This window comes from Neoarius graeffei, chromosome 1, assembly GCF_027579695.1.
Source record: "Neoarius graeffei isolate fNeoGra1 chromosome 1, fNeoGra1.pri, whole genome shotgun sequence".
NCBI classification, from domain to species: domain Eukaryota; kingdom Metazoa; phylum Chordata; class Actinopteri; order Siluriformes; family Ariidae; genus Neoarius; species Neoarius graeffei.
Window position 1 is genome coordinate 60,170,733 of NC_083569.1, and position 25,723 is coordinate 60,196,455.

Consider the following 25,723-nt stretch of genomic DNA (forward strand, 5'->3'; position numbering starts at 1 on the left):
GAGTATGGGGTTCGGGGCTCTTTGCTAAGGGCTGTCCGGTCCCTGTACGAACAGAGCAGGAGTCTGGTTCGCATTGTCAGCAGTAAGTCAGACCTGTTCCCAGTGCATGTTGGACTCTGGCAGGGCTGCCCTTTGTCACCGGTTCTGTTCATAATTTTTATGGACAGAATTTCTAGGCGCAGCCAGGGGCCGGAAGGAATCCTGTTTGGGAACCACAGGATTTCATCTCTGCTTTTTGTAGATGATGATGTCCTGTTGGCTTCTGCAAACCAGGACCTTCAGCATGCACTGGGGTGGTTTGCAGTCGAGTGTGAAGTGGCTGGGATGAGAATCAGCACCTCCAAGTCCGAGGCCATGGTTCTCGACCAGAAAAGGGTGGCTTGCCCTCTCCAGGTTGGTGGAGAAGTCCTGCCTCAAGTGGAGGAGTTTAAGTATCTCAGGATCTTGTTCATGAGTGAGGGAAGGATGGAGTGTGAGATCGACAGGTGGATCGGTGCGGCCTCCACAGTGATGCGGTCACTTTACCGGTCCGTCGTGGTGAAGGAGCTGAGCCAAAAGGTGAAGCTCTCGATTTACCAGTTGATCTATGTTCCGACTCTCACCTATGGTCATGAGCTTTGCGTAATGACCGAAAGAACAAGATCACGGATACAAGCGGCTGAAATGAGTTTCCTTCACAGGGTGGCTGGGTGCTCCCTTAAAGATAGGGTGAGAAGTACAGTCACTCAGGAGGAGCTCGGAGTAGAGCCGCTGCTCCTCCACATCGAGAGGAATCAGCTGAGGTGGCTCGGGCATCTCTTTTGGATGCCTCCTGGACGCCTCCCTGGGGAGGTGTTCCAGGTATGTTCCCCCAGGAGGAGGCCCCGGGGAAGACCCAGGACATGCTGGAGGGACTATGTCTCTCAGCTGGCCTGGGAACACCTCGGTGTTCTTCCCAAGGAGCTGGCTGAGGTGTCTGGGGAAAGGGAAGTTTGGGCTTCCATGCTCAGACTGCTGCCTCCGTGACCCGGCCCCGGATAAGCGGAAGAAGACGAGACGAGAAGATCCCTCCTTCCTATTTTCCCATATGACATTACATTATATTACATTACAGGTATTTAGCAGACACTCTTATCCAGAGTGATGTACAGAAACAAGGAGCAAGGCCTTTAACCCTCATGGAGCAGCGAGGGTTAAAGGCCTTGCTCAAGGGCCCAACAGTGGCAACTGGGACTTGAGCCCATGACCTTCAGATCAGGAACCCAGAGCCTTAGCCATTGAGCCACCACTGCTCCTATTTTAAATAGTGCCTCTGCGACATTATGTGTGGAAATATTACGCAGCAGTAATCACGTTGCATAGGACTAAAAGCAATGCCCTCATGCAGACTGATCTAATGGCCCAGATGTGGCCCAATTCATTCAAAGGGAGTCTTGATTAGGGGAAGAAGGTGCAATGATGCATGACATCTAGGACACCTTTCAGCTTATGCCCATAATTCAAATGGGGAAAACCCCGTGGAGGTTTATGCAACCTCTCGTACTGCGAATAACAGGGGATCAAGCCATTTATCCCAGTTATGTGTGTCTTTTGTGCACAAACTTACGAATTAAGTTTTTCAGGGTTTAGTTAAATCACTCAAACAAACTGTCTGTCTGTGGATGATAAACGCTTGTGTGGATCAATTTAACCCTCACTAACTTGTGCACACAGTGCTCTGACCAGTTAGGATTTCTTTCAGAACCCCGACTCAGGAGATAATTTTCTTAGGATCTTATCTCAGGAGATAACTCAGGATCAGGTTCCTGGAACACCTGGTGATCCTCCTGCTGGGCCTGCAGCAGTGCTTCTAAGTGCTGCACCTGCCTGTTGCAAAGTGCGACCAGTGCCTGGTGCTGGTTCTACTGGGTGGCAGTGAGGTGAGCTCTTTAAAAGGCAAGGACTCCATGTTGGCAGTTTGATTCAGTGTTCTGGGTTTTGGCACTAGTGTAGCACTTTCTCTGGGAGTGGTGGGACACTGAAACACTGGGACAGGTGGGTTAGTTACTTGGGTAACTTTTAAGCTTTTCAGATTTTCAGCGATTCACTTTCTCTCTCTCACACACACACACACATGGTGCACAGGGATGCTCTCCCTCTCTGCTTCCTCCCTCCATATAAGCCCTTGGCTATCACTACAAGAGACACACACACACACACACACACACCATTAATTTGACATAGGTGTGATTGTTTTGCCACTAACCTTCCCCAGCCTCACCCTCCATTCACAAACTGGTGCTTGACTACACCCCCACTACCACACCAATGATGTACCATTCCAGAGTTCTTTAAAGTTGATTTAAATTAATTCAAATTTGTAGCAGAGCATGGCCATAAATCATGATCTCCATGCTCCCGATTTGAAGAGAGGGGAGGCAAAAGCCTACTGGCCAGACTACTGATTTGAATAATTAAATATGTATGAGTCGCTCACCATAAAACCATCAGGCAAACCCAAAACATTGGGCCCTTTGTTACCAGTAGCTTTGACACAGTTTACAGACCTCCACTCTGCTAAACGCACCACTTCGTATCTGCAACATCAAAATTCCTCATCCCCTTCAACCACAAGACCTTCCAGAGCAGTGTTGAATTGCTAAAACTTAAAGAAAACTTTAACCACTCCAGCCATCCAAATGCTTTTGAACACTTCCTCATACTGACTCAAGCTGTACTTTCATCTTACTGGCAGATTCACAGCAAAGCTGTGAAATGCAAGTAACAAAACTTTGATGCAATTTTGATAACCTAGGTGTTTTACTCAGCTGTGCTTCCTCAATGTGTACGCTAGCCATTATCTGGCCTTATTCTTTTAGAATTTTAGTCTTTTTTATGGCACTCCTATGACAGCATTCTGTTTCTTCCACATTACTCATTATTTATTTCTGTAGTGTAGTGGGTAGTGTTGCTGCTTCAGAGCTTGAAGATTGCTGGTTTGATCCTCAGCTTGGGTGAGAGCTTAATTAATTTTTTTTTTTAATGTAAAAGCTTTTATTCTGGAATGCTATCAAATCATGCTGGCTATATGAAGAAAAACTGTAAACACAACTCTGTTTATTCACATACAACCAATGTACACATTTAAATCAGATAAATTCTATGAACCATTTTAAGTGTAATTTCATAACAGAGACTAAATTCAGGATTTTCTGGTAGTATTGTTGACGGCCCCAAACAAGCATCCTGAATTAGAGGTCTGCGCGGGTCGGATTTTTCAGTCCCGCTCCCGCCCCCGCCTGCACTCGCCCCCGCCTGCGCCCGCATTGTGCAGTCCCGCTCCCGCCCGCGCCTGCCATATTTTGTCCCGCTCCCGCCCGCAAATCCCGCATGATGCAGACGTTCGCGTTATTTCTCAGGAAAGTTCTTGTCTTGACACAGTGTGATGGTGCCCCGCCCCTACTTTGAGTGGATTTGAGCATAAATATCTACAGCTCACGTTCACGTTTGTTATTATTTACCTTGTTTCTGAATTCAGCATGTAGTGTCTCTAATAATTATAATTAGTGCTGTCAAGTGATTAAAATATTTAATCGCGAATCACAGATTTTTGTCACATGAGAAACCATTGTAATTCCCTGATCAGCATAAAAAAGTGAATGGGCTTGCTTTGTACCAATGTTTTTTTTTTATTGCAAAGCAGAGCTAGCAAAAGAATCACGAGTGAACAACTCTAATCAGAGAGACAGGTTACACAGTGACGGTAGGCTTGACTCAATGCTATCCCAGAAATACTTCCTGTAATATGCAAATTTGGCTGCCTCTGATTGGACAGCCAAATTTGCATATTACAGGAAGGATTTCTGGGATAGCATTGAGTCAAGCCTACTGTCACTGTGTAACCTGTCTCTCTGATTAGAGTTGTAGACTAACTCAAGCAGTAAATCACTTCACTCATGGTTCTCTTGCTAGCTGGCTGTGAACGGCGAGTTAAGATGCCATTCCTCACTCAATCTGGCAATCTGACTCTCTCTGCAAATTTAGGCATCTTAAAATGTTTTTATTAATGCCAAATAAAATATCCAGCACAAATTATATATGATATACAAATTAATAATTTATAAATTTTATTTCAAACACGTTTTTAGTTAGCGGGACTGCAGCTTATCACCGCTCCCGCCCGCGCCGCATATGTGCGCTCCCGCTCGCGGCCGTATATGTGCACTTCCGGTCCCGCCTGCGCCCGCAATGAGCTTTCAAAATTTGTCCCGCGCCGCACTGCTTTGCGGCGGGTCCCGCAAGTCCCGCAGGACTCCCACGGGAGTGCAGGGCTCTATCCTGAATTAAGCTTGGTCATATATTTCTGAAAATACAGATGCCCATTTGTTCAGGATCATTACAGTGTCCATAACAGTATTTGAGGATTTCTGAGTCACCTTCTCAAGTGATGGGCAATAATTTGGAAATTGTATAGCACTGACAAACATGTAGATACAACACATAGACGGATGTACTTTTTATTGATCCACAAGAGGACATATTGGGAAAATAAAATTAAACTCCACAGTGTTACTGGAGCACAGGCTAAAAGCAATGATTTCAGTTCTGAAAAAGGGAGTGCAGAAGCTCTACCATTCTGCCACCATTTACATGTATGTTTACCTGACTGTATGGAGTTTGGACCCTGTGGAAGCTTATATATATATATATATATATATATATATATATATATATAGTGTGTGTGTGTGTGTGTGTGTGTGTGCGCGTGCCAAAGATTGATTTAGGATGCTTGTTTGGGGTCATGATGTCATCATCACTACAACCAGTAAATCCTGAAATTAGTCTCCATAATTAAATTATATTTCAACAAATAATCACTGAATTCACCTGATTTAAATGTGTACATTAGTTGTAGGTGAATAAACAGAGTTGTGTTTACATCTTTTGTTTTCATACAGCCAACATGATTGTATCTGTAGCTGTGTTAAACAATTTAGGCTATGCCACCTTTGGTACCTTTATTTCTAATTTTTTTAAGGTGAGCAAAAGTACTGGAACATATTGTCTTAAAGTAAATGATAAATTTGGGATAAATTTATATATTTAAAATTTTGATCTGGAACTTGTATATTTATGTAAAGTTGCATTGTAACATTGTCCACTTTTAAAGGTGCTATAGAAATAAATATGAATTCAGTTCAACTTAATATTTGGTAGCATGTCCCTTGCTTGCAATAAGTGCACCAAGCTGGTGACCCACTGACATGACTAAACTGTTGCATTCTTTTCTGATGCTTTTCCATGCTTGTACTGCATCTTCTTTAAGTTGTTGTTTATTTTGGGGTGTTTCTCCCTTCAGTCTTTTCAGGAGGTGAAATGCATGCTCAATTGGGTTAAAGTCTGGTGACTGACTTGGCCAGTCTAAAACCTCCACTGTGCTTCACCGATGAGCTCATATGTTTTGGATCATGAGCATTTTCTTTCTTTCTCCTACCTTTGGCTTTTCCATCACTTGAATAGAGGTTGATCTTGGTTCCAGAACTTTTATGGATCAGTTCTGTATTTCTTTGCAAATTTCAATATGGCCTTCCGATTCTTACTGCTGATGAATTTTTTTGTATTGAGCAATTCCAGCGTTATGGACGTGACACTTGAACTTAAAATGGCAACAAATGACCCAGTGCATGTTTTATTGTCTCCCAGTATTTAAACAGGTGTTGCATATTTTAAGGCTGTACCATACTGGAGAAGTGATAGAACAAGAACAATTCCCATAGTACATCTAGGGCATGCCAGAAAATGCCAATAAAAGATGCATTATGGATGTGACAGAAAAAGTATCACTTTTCTTGGGTGACTGTACATTTTTATCAAACTCTGTGAAATTGTAAACCTAATGTCGAAATGGAGATATCCATTTGATAGAGGGGTCCAAGGTGAATATTAAAAAAATCTTTGTTTAAAATATTTTGTATTTCATGCAGAGTTTCGGAAGGAAAAGTCAGCGTTATGGATGTGACGAAATTCCGTTATGGATGTGACGTGTCTGAAATAGACATGGCATATGTTTAGAAAATCAGCAATTTAACCACCATAACCCTTTGAAAAACTCTCTAAATATCAGCTAAAACTATCAAAGTTCTTAAATAATATTTAGGATGGCTATTGTTTTGCTGTTTTGTGGATTTTAGCATACATTTTTGTGGCTTGTGGCAATAATATAGAATTGTACATGATCAAAGTTGATTTTAGCTTGGGTTTTACATTATAAGAAAGAAAGACTGACATATTAAGGCGAAGGGAACAATTCTTGTGACAAATTGGTTCAACTTATTCACATCTGTAAAATACAGGCCTAGGTGATATCTCTAGGAGTGGTTTTGATGTATTACATGTTGCTTTATTTTTGCATGGTGAGGTTGACATTTACATGGAATTGCCCTATTGTTGTATTAGCCCCTACATTTCTGCTCTTGGAGTCTTCTTTGAACACTGGATAGTGATACCTTCACCCCTGCCCTGTGGAGGTTGTTGGGGATGTCACTGAGTGTTTTTTTTGAGTCATTCTTCACAGATCTCACAATGTTTGTCATCAACTGTTATTTCCTTGTCTCACCTGTCTGGTTGTTGGTACACCAGTAGCTTCTTTCTTTTTGAAGACCAAACAATTCCAGATTGTTTTTATTGGCTAATGCTTATAGTGGATCTGATCAAATTTCCCTCGTTTCTCAGCTTCAAAGTGGCTTGCTTTTCTCCCATCTCCCTAGTCTTCATATTCACTTATCCTTTTTAACAAAAAATGTCTTCACAGGTGAAACCCAGGGCTCAAAACAAGAGTAGACATTCAGAGTTAATAATTAATTAATCATTCTAACAGAGCACATCCGAGCAACAAGAAGCACCTGTCAGCCACATGTTCTAATATTTTTGATCACTTGAAAAATGGGTGGGGTCAAACAAAATGGACCATGTTCTAAGTTGTTTAACACATCTAGACATAAATATCAGGAAATTATAAAGAAATACACCCTCTTTCAATTCTATTTTTTCATTTATCAGGGCCTAAATAACAAATTTGTGGTCCTCACCAAGTTCTATAAACACACAAAAACCTCAGGTGACAAAAAAAAAAATCCACAGATCTCAGTATGTTGCCTTTTTTCCCCTGAAAAGTAAACCAACATTCAGAAACCACATGGGAAACATAAGTACACCCATCCTACTTCCACAGTCATGAAGAGAATAATTAGCAACCAAATGTTACTAATGCAATTCACAACAAGTGTGACTACCTCTATAAATGCAGAACTTTTGGCAATTTGGTGTTCTGGAGCACTGAAGTCTGTGTCTACATCATGACAACAAGAAAGGATATTAGCCATGACCTCAGAGAAGCAATTGCTGCTGTTCATCAATTTGGCAAGAGTTATAAGGCCATTGCCAAACAATTTGAAATTCACCATTCTACAATGAGAAGGATTGTTTACAAATAGAAAGCTTCCAAGACAGTTGCCAATCTTCCTAGGAATGGGTGCCCCAGCAAATTCAGTCCAAAGTCATTCTCTTTAATGCTCAGAGATATAAGGAAAAACCGAAGGATTACATCATGTGGTTTAGAGTTCATTGTAAGCACATTAAATGTTTGTTCATGGCAGCACAATCAGTAAAACTGCGCTGGTATGGCTTTCATGGAAGGATGGCTAGGAAAAAGTCCCTTCTCTCCAAAAAGAATATGGAAGCATGACATAGGTTTACAAAATTGTACCTGAACAAACCACAAATGTTCTGAAACAATATTCTTTGGACTGATGAGACCAAGATTGAGATGTTTGATTATCATGTACAGCACCATGTTTGGTGGAAACCGACATTGCACATCACCGCAAACCTCTCATGTCAAGGATTGTGGTGGACAGTGTTGTGCATGAATGTGCTAAATAAGTGCCATATTTTTGGTGAACAGTGAACTGAAGAAATCCATTTGCAACTAATGAATGTGAACATGAGTGTCATTAAGTTTGAATTTAACTTTTAAATTGTGATATGAAATACAATTTATGACAATGTCTCCTGATCACGCCTTGGAAAATTGTGACCATCTCAATTTCCTTGTGCATTCCACCAGTGTTGTGTTACAGTGATGTGCTGCCCATGACACTACTGTGGCGGGAAAATACACCCAAAATGGGGTCTCCTCAGGTCCTTGTAGCTCTTATCACTTCAGATTAATTATTATTTGTAAAACCTCAATTAATCAACTGTTTAAGCTGAATTAAAGTTACTAAAACAAAGATTCAAAAAGTCAAATAACTTAGGGTGGCACAGCGGTTAGCACTGTTACCTCACAGCAAGAAGGTTCTGGGTTTGAGGCCAGCGGCTGACGGGGGCCTTTCTGTGTGGAGTTTGCATGTTCTCCCCATGTCTGCGTGGGTTTCCTCTGGGTGCTCCAGCTTCCCCTACAGTTCAAAGACATGCAGTTAGATTAACATGGGGCCGTTGAGCACTTCACCTAACCCCCAACTGCTCCCCAGGCACTGTAGTATTGCTTCCCACTGCTCTGGGTATGTGTGTTGTGTGTGTGCTCATTGCTCACTTGTGTGTGCATGTGGGCACTGCTTCCAATAGGTTAAATGCAGAGGTCAAATTTCACTTTGTGCTTAAAGGATATGGGACATGGATTTTTACCTGGGCATAATTATGTATAAAGGACATAAGAAATGCCATCTAAATCACTGCAGGGTGTCAAAAATGTGAAAATCATCACATTATTCAAGTTTTTTTATACATCAGCGTAAAACAAGGATTCATTAATGAGCTAGGTGGTCACGTGACCCGTGACATCACAAAAACTTTCCAAGGAGCCAGCGCTTGGGAATCTAATGTAAACAGGTTACCGAAATGGACACCATCGGCAGTGACATTCCCGATGTTTCACAGAGGTGTGAAGTTAGACCCTATCAATTCGAACCGATAGCTGGAAATTCACATGAACATGGATCTTGTCTTTACTCTGATGGGTCAGATGATTCTGAGAGTGAGAGTTCATTCAGCCCTCATGAAACTGAAAGTGGTCGGCTCGATAACACTTCCTGGTAAGTTAAAAACAATTCTGCTCAAAGGCTAATGATCTGTTGAAAGAAGTATTATTTTTGTATCATACATTGAAAGTTCATCATAGATCTAGCTAAAGTCCGTTGCAAGCTAGTTTTTTTTTTGCTGATATTTTTCGAGATTGATTGAGATACAATGCTTCCAGAGTCCGAGATGAAAACATTCAAAATGGCGAAACGAGTCAGAATTATGATAATCAATAATTGATACACCCAAAATTATAATACTAATCCTTACCTCGGCTTTCAGTCACTTAGCGCAGAGGTCTTCAACAGGGGGGTCGCAAAATCGCACCGGATCACTCATATCAACAAAAATATTCCTGCCCTGTCCCCTGGCCTCCGTGCAGGGATGCAAACAGCGCGCCTTTCGGCGGATGCCGCCTTTTTCACGGCTGAATCGCACAGATCCGATTTTTAAAAAAAAAATAGCGATATTAATTCATGAAACATGAAACATGAAGTATAAGGATGAAAAAAAAACAGTTTAAATCGGGAAGCTGCACACATTTGTGCAGCCTGGCGCAAATGTGCGCAGCTTCCTGATTTAAACTGTTTTTTTTCCTCATCCTTATACTTCCTGTTTCATGTTTCATGAATTAATATCGCTCAGTACCTGAGTATTAATGTTGAAAGAATCCTCAGTGAAATGGTCCGAACACAGTTTGTGGGAAACAGTAGGTGCAAAGTTTTTTCAACAGGTGTTCTGTAAAGTTATCCTACCAAGCCTACTGCGCATGTACGAAGCCTACTGCGCATGCGCAGGTGAGCCCACACTTTCCTCAGCTTTGGGTCCTTGGGGAATGCAAAAAAACTTACTCCAGGGCATTTCCCATTGGAATTATTGCAACCATAAGCAGCACAATACACTATGATGTCCAATGTACTTTAAAGACTATAAAAACAATTTTCTTGTCATCCACTTCTCCATTCATCTACCCGCTTGTGCTGTGCCTGAAAGTTTTTGTGATGTATGATCACGTGACAGCGGCTCTTCCGGTTGCAAAAAATGCATATCGGAAGTCGAGCAGAAATGCCATATAATCATCACGAATATAACGATTTTGCTGAATTTAATAGATGATTTTGTATTTGTTGATGCAATTAATTCATATTTTTAATGGAAAGAAACTGATATAGCGTGCTTTTATGTTTCATGTCCCATATCCTTTAAGTCTGTGCTTGAGTGTACATGTGACAAATAAAGGCTTCTTCTTATCTGAAAACCTTCTTGGTAGAAAGAATCAGCAGTTTATTGTAGACAAAGATCACATCCAAGAGATCATTCCAGGAATGAAGTGAGCCTGGTTCTATCAGAGCATCAGCAGGTGAGACTTATCAGAAGAAGACTAAATTATTGGGCTGACCACCATCTCTTTGGCTCGAAGCAGGGTCGGGGAAGAGCCAGAATTCATTGGCTAGATATCGTTAGAAAGGACCTTCAAGACAGAGGCGCACATTCGATATTCAAGAAGAAGAGGGATGTGTATGGCAGAGTGATTAATATGACCTGGCACAGTGAGCGGTGGATGGTGGCGGTGGAAGTACTTGCCTCGGACAGACAGCAGTGGACGAGCCTGGTGTGCAGTCGCGATGGAGAGGTCGTTCAAGGACGACAGCAACAGAGATGACTCTGGAGCGCTCCACAAAAACAAAACACCATCTGTTTTTATAAAATTTCTGGTGACCCCTTCTGCTTTGTTCCTTCATCCTTCAATACCCCCCACTAATTAATGTTCCCTATTTTTCTTCCATTGTAACCTAGTTCCCATGCTTTTAACCACTTATTTTCCATCATTATATTTTGCCCTTTTGGCCTTTTCCACCAATTGCCTGTTTACCCTTTATACTGTATATATGGGTCTGTCTCAGAAACTGGGTACTGTGGGGGTACCCCACTAAATATACTCAGTCAATAAACTATACGGTTTTGAATGGTGATGTTGGTTTTAATTTGAAATAAAATGATGAAAGAAATAATACAGATAAAACTAAATCTTTGATATGAACATTCAGAATTTGGCAAAAATTCTGCAAATTTGTGGAAAAATAGTGGCTTGATCTGGGACATGATAAATGGTTGACTACATCGCATTCCCTTAAAAAGGTTGTAGTCCACTGAAAAGTCTACAGTTATCACTAATTGTATTTTAAGTTGTAACTTTATACACCTAAGGATTGGTGCACTCACATAATAATCATAACCATAATAAAACATCATGCAAAACATTTGATCACCGTTACTCCATTTTCCACATACCCAAAACCAATACAATCGTGTGTTTTGATCTAAATGGAAAGCCTCAGGGTCAAGGTCACTACCTCACCAAAAGTAGTAACTTAAAATCACTACGCCATATAAAAATTTAGTTATAAATCTGCGATTTTGTTTTTTAAAAAGAAAGCTGAAAGTTAGGTATAGAATTTGTTTCTTACAGAATATGTTACGATGGTAGCTGGTCTTGTATGAATTTCTGAGCTATAAAATGAGTTATGGTCTATTTTTTACCGTCGTGTATTATTTGTGTGTGGGGAAGGACACACATTAACAATTTGCATGTATAGAATGGAATTTTCCACTCCAACAGTTAGAAGTTGATCGTGCTACCATTTGCGGTCTTTCTGTTATGCGAATGATCTGTTCGGACGTTATCACTGAAAAGGTGAGTTTTGACAGTTTTATTTTGTTTTAGTCTTGCAGTATAAGGCAAAAGAATGTTTGTTTCTTTTTCATCTTACTTTCATATTTCGTCGTGTTTGCGTATTTTTGGCCAATATTTTGCAGCCATGGCCAATTTAGACCGAACTTCTGATAGACGCTACAGCCAGTCATTTTGCCCCGCCCCCGCCTTGCGCTCCGTCCGGTGTGGTAGTGATGTCCTATTGCTCGCGCGCCACAGCAGAGTCCCGCGCGACCTTCAGCTGGTACAGTCGCTGTTATTTTACCACCGCCGTTATTCTCATCTTTCCGGTGTGTTCTTGATTTTTCCATTGTGTCCTATTTCGCCATATCAAATACCCAAAATGTATCATCTCATCATCTCTAGCCACTTTATCCTGTTCTATAGGGTCGCAGACAAACTGGAGCCTATCCCAGCTGACTACGGGCAAAAGGCGGGGTACACCCTGGACAAGTCGCCAGGTCATCACAGGGCTGACACACACAAACAACCATTCAAACTCACGGTCAATTTAGAACATGCAAACTCATCTCATCTCATTATCTCTAGCCGCTTTATCCTTCTACAGGGTCGCAGGCAAGCTGGAGCCTATCCCAGCTGACTACGGGCAAAAGGCGGGGTACACCCTGGACAAGTCGCCAGGTCATCACAGGGCTGACACACACAAACAACCATTCAAACTCACGGTCAATTTAGAACATGCAAACGCTGCACAGAAAAGCCCTCACTAGCCACGGGGCTCGAACCCAGACCTTCTTGCTGTGAGGCGACAGCGCTAACCACTACACCACTGTACCACCCTAGTTATTTCATATGTAAATCAATTTTACAAAAGCATTTGAGTTATAATAAAAAAAAATTTTGCACAGTGGAGGCCAGATAAAGCAGGATACTATCTTTAATCTTATTAAACATGACAAAAGAAACATTGAGTGTTGGGTAAATTAGAAAATTTTTTTTTTGACCATAATGTCCCAAATGGGGGCGGCACGGTGGTGTAGTGGTTAGTGCTGTCGCCTCATAGCAAGACGGTCCGGGTTTGAGCCCTGTGGCCAGCGAGGGCCTTTCTGTGCGGGGTTTGCATGTTCTCCCTGTGTCCACGTGGGTTTCCTCCGGGTGCTCTGGTTTTCCCCACAGTCCAAAGACATGCAGGTTAGGTTATCTGGTGACTCTAAATTGACCGTTGGTGTGAATGTGAGTGTGAATGGTTGTCTGTGTCTATGTGTCAGCCCTGTGATGACCTAGCGACTTGTCCAGGGTGTACCCCGCCTTTCACCCGTCGTCAGCCGGGATAAGCTCTAGCTTGCCTGCGACCCTGTAGAACAGGATAAAGTGGCTAGAGATAATGAGATGAGATGATCTAGTTATTTTATATGTAAATCAATTTTACAAAAGCATTTGAATTGTAATCAAAAAAAATTTACACAGTGGAGGCCAGATAAAGCAGGATACTATCTTTGTTCTTATTAAACATGACAAAAGAAACATTGAGTGTTAGGTAAATGCAAAAAAAAAAAAAAATTAAATTAGAAAATTTATTTTTTGACCATAATGTCCCAAATGGGGGCGGCACAGTGGTGTAGTGGTTAGCGCTGTTGCCTTACAGCAAGAAGGTCCGGGTTCGAGCCCCGTGTTTGGCGAGGGCCTTTCTGTGCAGAGTTTGCATGTTCTCCCCGTGTCCGCGTGGGTTTCCTCCAGGTGCTCTGGTCTTCCCCACAGTCCAAAGACATGCAGGTTAGGTTAACTGGTGACTCTAAATTGACCGTAGGTGTGAGTGTGAATGGTTGTCTATCTGTGTCAGCCCTGTGATGACCTGGAGACTTGTCCAGGGTGTACCCTGCCTTTCGCCAGTAGTCAGCCGGGATAGGCTCCAGCTTGCCTGCGACCCTGTAGAACAGGATAAAGCGGCTAGAGATAATGAGATTAGATGAGACAATACTGATTTGTTTATATCAATAAAGTAGATGTCAAGAGCTTTCTAATGGCACATTACTCTAATGCGCTTGACTGAAATTTGATGTTTTAATTACTGATAAACAATTTCACTTGGAATTCAAAGCAGCTCATAAGAAAAAACTGGAAGAAATGAATGTGAACGAATTCATTTTTGGGATTGTGAACTATGAACAAGTTCATTTTAATTTATATAAAATGAACTTTGAGCTAGCTCTTGTTAAGTGTGAACTTGTACAACACTGCTGGTGCAGGGGTGATGATTTAGGCTTGTTTTGCAGTCACAGGACCTTGCAGTCATTAAGATAACAATGAACACTTTATAAAAGAATATTCTTGAGAAAAAACGTGAGGCCATCTGTTCAGCAGCTTAAGCTCAGCCAAAAATGGGTCATGCAGTAGGACAATGATCCCAAGCATGCTAGCAAATAAACATCTCACTGGTTTAAAAAAAAAAAAAAAGTGTTCAAATGGCCAAAGCAAAGTCCAGAACTTGGCCCCATTGAGATGAGGCCAAGAACTTGGCCCCATTGAGATGGGGCACGGATGACATGTATTGCCAGCTCTAAATTAATTTTCCAAAGAAGAAACAATTGGCACTAGGGTTGGTCATGTCATGCTGGTGGAAAAGTGAAAGGCCAACATCTGCAATATTTTAAACCACAGTAGAAAAAGTACTGAAAAATTAAACATAAGTGAAAACATATATACATAATGTGTCAAAATCTTAATTAAAAGTGGAAGTATCCAGCCATAAAAATGTGCTCAAGTGAAATATATATATATATATATATATATATATATATATATATATATATATATATATATATACACACACACATATATATATATATATATATATGTACACACACACACACACACACACATATATATATATATATATATATATATATATATATATATATATATATATATATGTGTGTGTGTGTGTGTGTGTGTATATATATATATATATATATATATATATATATATATATATATATATATTCTGTACATAACTGATACCATTAGAAAGAATTTAACTTGCCTATCTAATAATGTTAGCTACTGGAATCCATACTAATCTACCCTTGCAAAGGAAGCACTTAGGTTAAATATAGTTAGTTAATTTTAGCAAATTATCTAACCTCACCTCAACGTGTTTTTTTTGTTGTTGTTGTTGTTCCCCCCCAAATTAGATCCTATTCCTGCCTTCTAGGGAGGCAAAGGAGACACTTTAAGTCTTAGCTTACACCCAGAATAATTTAACATTTTACTGAAGTAGGGCCAGGGAACTAACTATATTGTGTATCATGAGAGAATCACTTTAGTTTATTGCATGATTCACGATAAATTTTATTACAACAATGTACTTGATTGAATGTGAATCATGCCAGAAACAAATTATGCCATAAACTGAAATGTAAATCAAATTCATAGACACCCTCTCTATTGATATAGTATGGCATATGACTATTTGGACAGCCAGAGGGAGTTCATTCTATGACCCGAGTGAGTCTTGACGTATGTCTTCCTTGCATATCTGTCTTTCCTGCCATACAAGTCTACTATGTTTAGGATATGGATGTTCTGACTCCTTTATTATCTGCAATCAAGCACTGCACAGTGGGCAATGTCGATATGGTCAGGATTTTCCCTTTATTTGAATTATGAATGATAAGTGTCAAAAAACAACCTACAATAATTACAATTTATGATTTCACATTTGTCTTTCTTAGATCCTGCATTCAAAAACAGGAAGCAATACTGTTGGATTATTACGGCTTAATAATGGTGTGAAAGCGTTCACTGTACAGAAGTAGTAAACATGAAAGCATTCAGTTAAAGCTGTTAGTCAGAATAAGATAAAGCTTCTTTTAACCTTTCTTAGTTTTTCCACTGTACAAAAATGAATAATCAGCATGTCATAAAAATGGTTTTGCCCAGCTATAAAAATATGATGAAACACCAGATTTCTGTGATCCTTGAACATTTTTAATGATTTCCTACTTTCACAGAGTTCCATTTCCTTGTGTCAAGCCCCCACATTTACCTGTAAAATGTTAGGTGTGGCCCTGTGATGACCTGGTGACTTGTCCAGGGTGTACACCGCCTTTTGCCCGTAGTCAGCTGGGATAGGCTCCAGCTTGCCTGTGACCCTGTATAACAGGATAAAGCGGCTAGAGATAATGAGATGAGATGTTAGGTGTGTATGCTACAAAAATCCCATAATGCATAATCCCAAATTACATTATGTTGTAGTGTTATATTTAATACCCATAAAGGTGACGTTCAGTTCATTTCATCTGTAAAGTGTGACAATGGAAACTTGTATTTCTCTCAGCAAAATTGCTCTTAATCTTATCTGGCTCAGAGTAGCATATTAAGAGATGAGTTCCATATGCTTTCGGCCTGGCACCAAGTGTGGTCATGGACAAGTCCTGAGATAACCCCAAGGCATCCTCCCCTTTCCCAGAAGGGGGTCAGGAGACATTTTAATATGTCCAGTACTTTCACATTACACCAATGCAAAAGCTTTATGTGCAAGTATACAAATTTTACAATGATGCATTAAACAAAATAACATTGTGAAATACTTTATTACTTTTAAATATATTTTTTATTCATTAAGCAATAATGTAAGTGAATCACACAGTTATTGTACAATAGATGTTAGATATTATTAATAGACATAAAATACAGTACTATAGTGCATAGTTATATTGTCTAAATAAATACTGTCTGATATTTCAGTTAAAACATGAAATTTGCATGTTGTGTTTATGTTCTAGCAAAAATATCTATTTTGTCTCATCATTTCATTATTTTTATAGGGTACAAGTTATAAGAATAAGAAAAAGTATTATAATAAAACTCAATGCAATATGAAAATAAGAAATGGTATAAAAGTATTTTGAATGGTCTGTAGAATTTGTAGCAAAAACAAAAATAATCTTGTCTGGAGTATTATAATGCTGTTCTCCATGGAGGCAAATCATTTTTAACATTGTTCCAGTTTTTACTTTTTTATAGTTATATCATCAGGCCTGAAGAACAGGTGTAGGTCTGAAGCTTGCTGATTCTCATCTGTTGAACACAAAGATATTTTTTATCAGTTAATGTGTTGATTGCACAATAGAACATATCTGAACTCACTTACATCTTCCTTTCAATAATTCCCCCAACTTTTAAATATCAGGTTTATCCCCAGTTCCATTTATTAGTTTACTCATGCTTATAGGTTTTTTTTGTATATGAGTGATTCCACGCTTATGGGTACTGAAATGGGGACATGAACTTATTTTTAAAAATTCACCTAAAACCATTTCTTTTTTTACCATCAGGTCACAAAACATGTAATCTTTAATGAATGATATGTTAAAAGATAACTTTAATTTTCTGAGATGTAATAAAAACATTTATATGCCAAAGTCAAGCCTATGAGTTCCAAAATGATGTCTGTTACATTACTTCTGTTACGATTGTCCATCTCGTGTCTGTTACAAATTAATTACAATCTAGCTATATACCATGTTAAGCTTCTCATTCTCATTATCTCTAGCCGCTTTATCCTTCTACAGGGTCGCAGGCAAGCTGGAGCCTATCCCAGCTGACTATGGGCGAAAGGCGGGGTACACCCTGGACAAGTCGCCAGGTCATCACAGGGCTGACACATAGACACAGACAACCATTCACACCTACGGTCAATTTAGAGTCACCAGTTAACCTAACCTGCATGTCTTTGGACTGTGGGGAAAACCAGAGCACCCGGAGGAAACCCACGTGGACACAGGGAGAACATGCAAACCCCGCACAGAAAGGCCCTCGCTGGCCACAGGGCTCAAACCCGGACCGTCTTGCTATGAGGCGACAGCACTAACCACTACACCACCGTGCCACCCCCATGTTAATCTTATTGAAAGAATGTGTATGTTTATTCTACTACACATGTTTATTAATTATATTTGCTAAAACATCACTTTCCTATGTTTCAAAAAGTAATTCTACATTGTTAAAATCGAGAATATATATGTCCACAACACTTCTGTTACGTTCTGACTTTGGCATATAAATATGTTTTTATTACATCTCAGAAAATTAAAGTTATCTTTTAACATATCATTCATTAAAGATTACATGTTTTGTGACCTGATGGTAAAAAAAGAAATGGTTTTAGGTGAATTTTTAAAAATAAGTTCATGTCCCCATTTCAGTACCCATAAGCATGGAATCACTCATATAATATTTAAAATGGACTAAATATGTATTAACAATAGCACTGTATGACAGAGGAACGTTTTAGCTACAGTTTTGTCTTAAATTTGTAATTGAATTAACTGTCTTTTGAGCACCTTCACATTTTTTTCCTACTGTGCTTATTTTTCATATTTCAGCATTTGTATAAGGTGCAATTATATATTATCTATAAATAGCACATCAACAATTTTCACTAATAAACTTACTTTATTTTAAGAAGAAAAAATAAAACCTTCATGTCACTAGCTAGTGAGATTGGATACTTCAAGTACTGTATGTAATATATTTGTTGACCCTTGAAAAACTGAGGACACTTTCTGTTAAGGTTTCTGTCTGTACATTCAAGTTGAATGTCTTCTAGTAGTAAGTCTTGATGACTGGGCTCATGTTTCAATCATGAAGATGTTTCCCTAACCATCTGACAGGCTTCAACTGTTCCAGATAGGAAGATGTATTACTTCAAGGTTTATTACTATTTCCAGTCATAGATCTTTCTGTACTTACGGGGTGATTGCTGTGCAGATACTGAAATTTGATTTTGAGGCAAGTTGAATTGAGGGGAAGAAAGATGTGTGGAAGAGGCTGTTCTGTGAGGTGTGGTACACTGGCTGAAGAACTTCTCATTTGATTGTGCAGGATTATCATATGTTTCATTAACAACTGCAATACAATGGGATTGTCATTCACTTCGATATGCACAACCAGTAATAGTAATCAAAACAATAAAATTACTGAGGACAGATTTGCGCTGAATGACACCAACTATAGTCCTAAACATAAATCTCAAGCATAACTCAAATAATTGGGTGTATAGATAATAATTAAACAATTATTTGCCAAAGGCGAACTAAATATCAGTGAATAATAACTTCAACTTCGTCTTGGTTATTATTCACCGATATTCACTGAGCCTGAGGAAGATAATTGTTTTAGCATAAATACACAGGTGATTATGTAAAAATAAATTGTATTAAAAAATAATTTCAAATTTCAAAAGCAGCATGCAAATGTAATAATGGCACAATGCAGGGTTGTGCCATGTATGCAGACTTGTGTCACTTATCTGTTCCGAATTACATAAAATACTTTGTTTTGAAATAGATAAAATCACAATTTCACCTTACCATTATATAGTTTTAGACCAAACTTTGTAGCCTCTTTAATGCTTTTAGGAACAGCATTTTCTTTCATAAAATTTGTAATTCTTCCTGACTTACATTGATGAAGCAACTGGCCACCATTTTCAGACCCTCCAGGATTTTGTGATGTTGCGATTTGCAACTTCAACGCAAATTCAACCAATCCCCGCGAATTCAGGGCAGTGTTGCAATTATATCTAATCACCGCAACTTTCCCACAAATTTGACCAATCGTTGGTGTCGTCTTGAGGTGACGTCAACAAACTACCTTCCGTCTTACTTCTGTGTATACATTTAAGAGAAGCAGCATGTGCGAGTTAGTGTTTATATAGGCTTAAATTCTGTTACTGAAAGTGTGTTATGTTTACAGTGAAGGACTGTGTGCACTTTACATTATTTTTTTTACTTACTACAAGAAATTAATAGATGCCAACATTTTTGCCAAAATGGTATTTTATTTTCCATTGTTTAGGCAGCTTCAGCACCATACTGTGAGATTCTGTTCAAATTGTTTTTTTTTTCTTCTATGAAGCCTGAGCCATTTATTTTATTAGTTTATAATTATTGTTTAATTTAGTCTTCAGGAGAGACTGCCTGCACACAGTACTAGTATTAATAGTTTTTTTTTTTTCTTACATGAAAGCTGAGGCATTTATATTATATTTTAAGGTAATTTCATGTTGTGCTATGCACTTTAACTTTTGAACCAACAGGTGCATTTGGATAAGTAAAGCCTATTTTTCTGCATTTTTGTAGTCCTGGTAATCTTTTATACTGGTAAAGTTGTTTATAGGACCATTTCTCAGTGTCTTTGTTTTTTTAATCAATAGTTTTTCAGTAATAACTTAATATTTAACATATCACTCAATTTTAATCACAAAAAGAGAAAATCGCAACAATTTCTCGCAACTTTCACTTTCTCCCGCAATGTAATCACAACAAAAACCTAAAAAACACTGCAATTTTCATCGCAATTTTTTGGAAAAACCCCCGCAACAGACATTTTAGCCCGCAACAATCACAAAAAAGGCCCGCGAAATCCTGGGGGGACTGCATTTTGCCGAGTTGCTCGAGGTGATTAAGAAATAGTCTGAGTTTCTCGACCAATCAGCACGTGTGATTTATCACCTCTGTATTTATACTAAAGATTAATACTTCATAGCTGTGCCAGTGGGGCAAAAAAATGTAATAGCTTAAAATGAACTTGCATGTGGGTACCTGAATAAGTTATGTTTGATCTTTTTTGTGAGGGCCACTCAAAGTCATCGTCTAGCCACTGATTCACAAGAGCTTCCTTCTTGTCTTTATTCCTGTGCAAGAAAGTTTACCAAGGGGAATAAGGTGGTTATGATGGGAAATGTATTTGCAAAAAATAATATTTGTACACAATTAATATTCAAAACATACAAGATATAAATACACAAACTTCATACCTCTTCTGTTTCCTTTTATTAAGCAAGACATATGCCGAAAACACTGCTACAGCAAGTACTAAAACTACAGTGACAACTGCCATTCCAGCATAGACGCCCACTTTGTGAATTTGGTATTTGCAATCTTCTCCAAGATACCAATTTGCATCTGAGTGAAGACAACTAAGACACACAAAATGACACAGGAGAATTTCTCTTACAACTATTTTAATATTTTCAAACTGTTGTCACATCAGCATGTTTGCAAGATTGAATAAAGACACATTATACCAATAATTCTAGCATTAGCACTGAATTTTAAGAATGTAATAAATAAATAAAACAAACAAACAAACTCACTAGCAGGCTGGTCCTTGCTTGGAAACCTCACAGATACCTTTGTTCTTGCAGATCTTTGGAGATGAATGATGACGATGACAAGGGGTGACACAGGTTAGTTTGCCCTGCACAGTTACAGGAGCAAAATACTGATGATATTCCTGAGGAAGCTCTGCCATAGCCTCCTCGCAGGACTCTAACAACAAAGGACGTGTAAAGCTGATGTAAGATTCAAATGCATTCTGATTATAGAAAGAGGTGTATACAGTACAATTCAAAAGTTTGGACACACCTTATAATTCAATGATTTTTCTTTATTTTTATGAATTAAAATACATTTCATGTCTTAAAGTAACGATGGTCTGTTGTTTCTCTTTACTTAATTGAGCAGTTCTTGACATGAGTTACTACAGTTGTCGAATATGGCTATTTACTCTATTTTTATTATTTACTATTTACTGTTTGATCTCAAATGCATTAAGAAATAAATTACACTAACTTTTGGCAAGGCACACTTGTTAATTGAAAAGCATTCCAGGTGACTACCTCATGAAGCTGGTTAAAGGTGCCCTTCCACCAAAAACGTTTAATACTGGCTCTTTTTGAAATACCATAGTTCACTCCGAGTTGCGTATGCATACTGCATGTGAAAATGTAATTCTACTCCCATTCCCTGTATTAGCTTATGAAAGAAAATAGTCGGAAAAACGAGCGGATCAGAAAAAGCCATACGAAGTTACACCACTTAGAAAAATTAGTATTCATGGCCTCGCCCACCTTGGCTTGCGACCGCCCATGGGAAGAAAGCGCGAGGAGAGAGACATAATTCGCCCCACGGCGCGGTGCTCCGCATCAGTTTCGTTTCTAATGGCGGCTCCAGCCCGAATTTGCACGCTCGTAACTCGGGCAGGGGAGGTCCCAGCCTCCCCAGACTTGGCAGCCAGCAGCCTCTGCCCTCTCCCGAATGAAAGAGTGCTCCCTGGGCAGGCTAGCTCCGCGCCACGGGACGTAATTCGCCCCGAGGCACGGCGCGGTGCTCTGCATCAGTTTCATTTCAACGGCGGCTCCAGCCCGACTTTGCATGCTCGTAACCCAGGCAGGGGAGGTCCCAGCCTCTCCAGACTTGGCAGCCAGCGACCCCTGCCCTCTCCCGAACGAACCAGCGCTGCCAGGGCCCGTCAGCTCCCAGCCAGGGGACGTTATTCCCCCCACACACCCCGAGGCGAGCTCCGCTCCGTCCCTTGATGACAGCCACTGCCGCAGGGAGTATTCAATTAAATAAGTAAACGAACGAACGACTCCCTCCCAGTCACGCACACAAGCATTCTGGTTGGGGAGAGAGCTCCCTTCCTCTGCACTCCCTCTCCTCTTATAGGGCGTGGTCACTGGTGAAGACACGCAAACACGTTAATTCCCATCAGGTGCAGTGATTCTGCCACTTACCTTCCCTGACTCCGCCCTCCATTCACAGACCGACACTCAGCCATGCCCCCGCTGCCACATCTACATTGTTATTGGTCAAAACATTGATGTCAAGACCATAATAGCCAATCGAAACAGTTTTTACAAAGACACTGTGACGCTACCTCCAGTTCTGATCCACTGGAGGTAGCGTCACAGTGCTGTTAGCCAATCAGAGGTAACGTTTACTGATTGCTGTTAGCCAATCAGAGGTAACATGTTTACATGTCATGAATATTAATGAGTAAGAGCTGAAATCCTGTCGTTCTCCCGCCACCCACTCCTCCACCAAACTAGAACAGCCTGAAACAGGAGAACCACAGCATTTTTTTCACCAAAACCGGCTCGCAGGGCATTCATTCATACAAGAGACTACCGCACAATGAATGAAAACACGATGCAAGGGGACCTTTAAGATAATGCTCGTAGAGTACAAAGCATCATCAAGGTGGCTACTTTGAAGAATTTAAAATGTGAAACACATTTTGTTTTTTTAACACTTTTGTTGTTTACTACATAATTCTATATACAGTGGTGCTTGAAAGTTTGTGAACCCTTTAGAATTTTCTATATTTCTGCATAAATATGACCTAAAACATCATCAGATTTTCACACAAGTCTGAAAAGTAGATAAAGAGAACTCAGTTAAACAAATGAGGCAAAAATATGATACTTGTTCATTTATTTATTGAGGAAAATGATCCAATATTACATATCTGTGAGTGGCAAAAGTATGTGAACGTCTAGGATTAGCAGTTAATTTGAAGGTGAAATTAGAGTCAGGTGTTTTCAATCAATGGGATGACAATCAGGTGTGAGTGGGCACCCTGTCTTATTTAAAGAACAGGGATCTATCAAAGTCTGATCTTCACAACACATGTTTGAGGAAGTGTATCATGGCACGAAAAAAGGAGATTTCTGAGAGCCTCAGAAAAAGCATTGTTGATGCTCATCAGGCTGGAAAAGGTTACAAAACCATCTCTAAAGAGTTTAGACTTCACCAATCCACAGTCAGACAGATTGTGTACAAATGGAGGAAATTCAAGACCATTGTTACCCTCCCCAGGAGTGGTTGACCAACAAAGGTCACTCCAAGAGCAAGGCATGTAATAGTCAGCGAGGTCACAAAGGACCCCAGGGTAACTTCTAAGCAACTGAAGGCCTCTCTCGCACTGGCTAATGTTAATGTTCATGAGTCCACCATCAGGAGAACACTGAACAACAATGGTGTGCATGGCAGGGTTGCAAGGAGAAAGTCACTGCTCTCCAAAAAGAACATTGCTGCTGCTCTGCAGTTTGCTAAAGATCACGTGGACAAGCCAGAAGGCTACTGGAAAAATGTTTTGTGGATAGATGAGACCAAAATAGAACTTTTTTGTTTAAATGAGAAGCGTTATGTTTGGAGAAAGGAAAACACTGCATTCCAGCATAAGAACTTTATCCCATCTGTGAAACATGGTGGTGGTGGTGGTGGTATCATGGTTTGGGCCTGTTTTGCTGCATCTGGGCCAGGACGGCTTGCCATCATTGATGGAACAATGAATTCTGAATTATACCAGTGAATTCTAAAGGAAAATGTCAGGACATCTGTCCATGAACTGAATCTCAAGAGAAGGTGGGTCATGCAACAAGACAACGACCCTAAGCACACAAGTCGTTCTACCAAAGAATGGTTAAAAAAGAATAAAGTTAATGTTTTGGAATGGCCAAGTCAAAGTCCTGACCTTAATCCAATCGAAATGTTGTGGAAGGACCTGAAGTGAGCAGTTCATGTGAGGAAACCCACCAACATCCCAGAGTTGAAGCTGTCCTGTATGGAGGAATGGGCTAAAATTTCTTCAAGCCGGTGTGCAGGACTGATCAACAGTTACCGGAAATGTTTAGTTGCAGTTATTGCTGCACAAGGGGGTCACACCAGATACTGAAAGCAAAGGTTCACATACTTTTGCCAATCACAGGTATGTAATATTGGATCATTTTCCTCAATAAATAAATGACCAATTATAATATTTTTGTCTCATTTGTTTAACTGGGTTCTCTTTATCTACTTTTAGGACTTGTGTGAAAATCTGATGTTGTTTTAGGTCATATTTATGCAGAAATATAGAAAATTCTAAAGGGTTCACAAACTTTCAAGCACCACTGTATATTCCATATGTTATTTCATAGTTTTGATGTCTTCAGTTGTCAGTAATAGTGCCAACAATCCAAGTTCAGGGGGACCTCCAAACATGCCCGCCATGGACTACAATACCCAAGCACCACAGTGCCCTCCCTCTGCCAAAATAAAGGACACACCTGTTCCACATTCCCTGTAATCAGCTCCCTCTATTTTAGGACAGCAAACACACGCGTGCATTGTGAAGTATCGCTCAGTGTTTCCATACCTGATCATACTGAGCCGTTGTTCTTAGTTGTTGACTCGTTGTGACTCTGACCCAGTTTTCTGTTAATCCTGACTCTGAACTTTTGTCTAACCTCTGACATCCTGTCTGCACATCGACTGACCCTTGCTCGACTCTGACTTCATTTGTCTCACAATTTGGATTTGGCTTCCAGTGTGCAATGTATCTGCTCTTCCCTGCACTTGCATCCGTAAATGCATGCACCCTGACAGGATGCTTCGCAACCATGGATGCAGCAGAGGAAGTGAAGCAAACTGCTCTTAATGCACAGGGATGATTGTTGGGAGAAGACCAGCAGATGTTACAAAAATTAAACAATCATATGTTACAATTAACTATTGTCTCACAGACCCTCCTGACACACTCCGCATCCTCCATGAGTGCTGCTGTGATGGTTCCTCAACCTGAAAAGTTCTCCAAGAATGTATCTGATTGCAAGGGTTTCCACCTACAATGCTCACCATCCTTCACGACCCTCACGGGAGCTACTGAAGAACAGAAGATAGCTCAGTTCATGAATCTCCTCACCGGCAAGGCTATGAAGTGGGTTCGCACCATATGGAAGTACAGCAGTGAGCATACAACTTCCTATGATCATTTTATGGAGCTATTCAAATAAGTTTTCAACCATCAACCTGAGGGCACACTGAAGTAGGACAGACACTACTGACAATCTGGCAAGGGGAGAGGAGAGTGGCTGAGTACACCCTTGAGTTCCACACACTAGCGGCAAGCAGTGGGTGGAACAAGCCAGCACTGAAAGCGACTTTCCACTAAGGAAAGCAACTTTCCACTAAGCCCAGATATTTTGATGGAGCTGTCATGTTGGGATGAACAACTCACCCTGGACTCCCACACTCACCTGACCATTACACTGGACCATCTTCTCCATAACAGGCCCTCCTTGCAGTACACTCCCATTTGTCTACAACCTCCCCAACCTCCTATGCCTATGGAGGTTTCCAACACAAGCATGCCCCATTCTGAAAGGGAAAGAATACACTGGGA

At 40.1% G+C, this 25,723-nt stretch overlaps 1 protein-coding gene across 1 annotated transcript in view; it reads left to right on the forward strand.

Moving 5' to 3' along the window:
- snapc2 (small nuclear RNA activating complex, polypeptide 2) overlaps positions 1 to 21,089 on the forward strand; it is an 81,328-nt gene extending 60,239 nt beyond the window's left edge. Inside the window, exon 5 of the mRNA XM_060935793.1 lies at positions 20,922 to 21,089. Within this exon, the coding sequence (XP_060791776.1) occupies positions 20,922 to 20,935 (14 nt within the window). The 3' untranslated portion in view covers positions 20,936 to 21,089. The remainder of the gene's footprint in view (positions 1 to 20,921) is intronic.
- Positions 21,090 to 25,723: the final 4,634 nt, after the last annotated feature.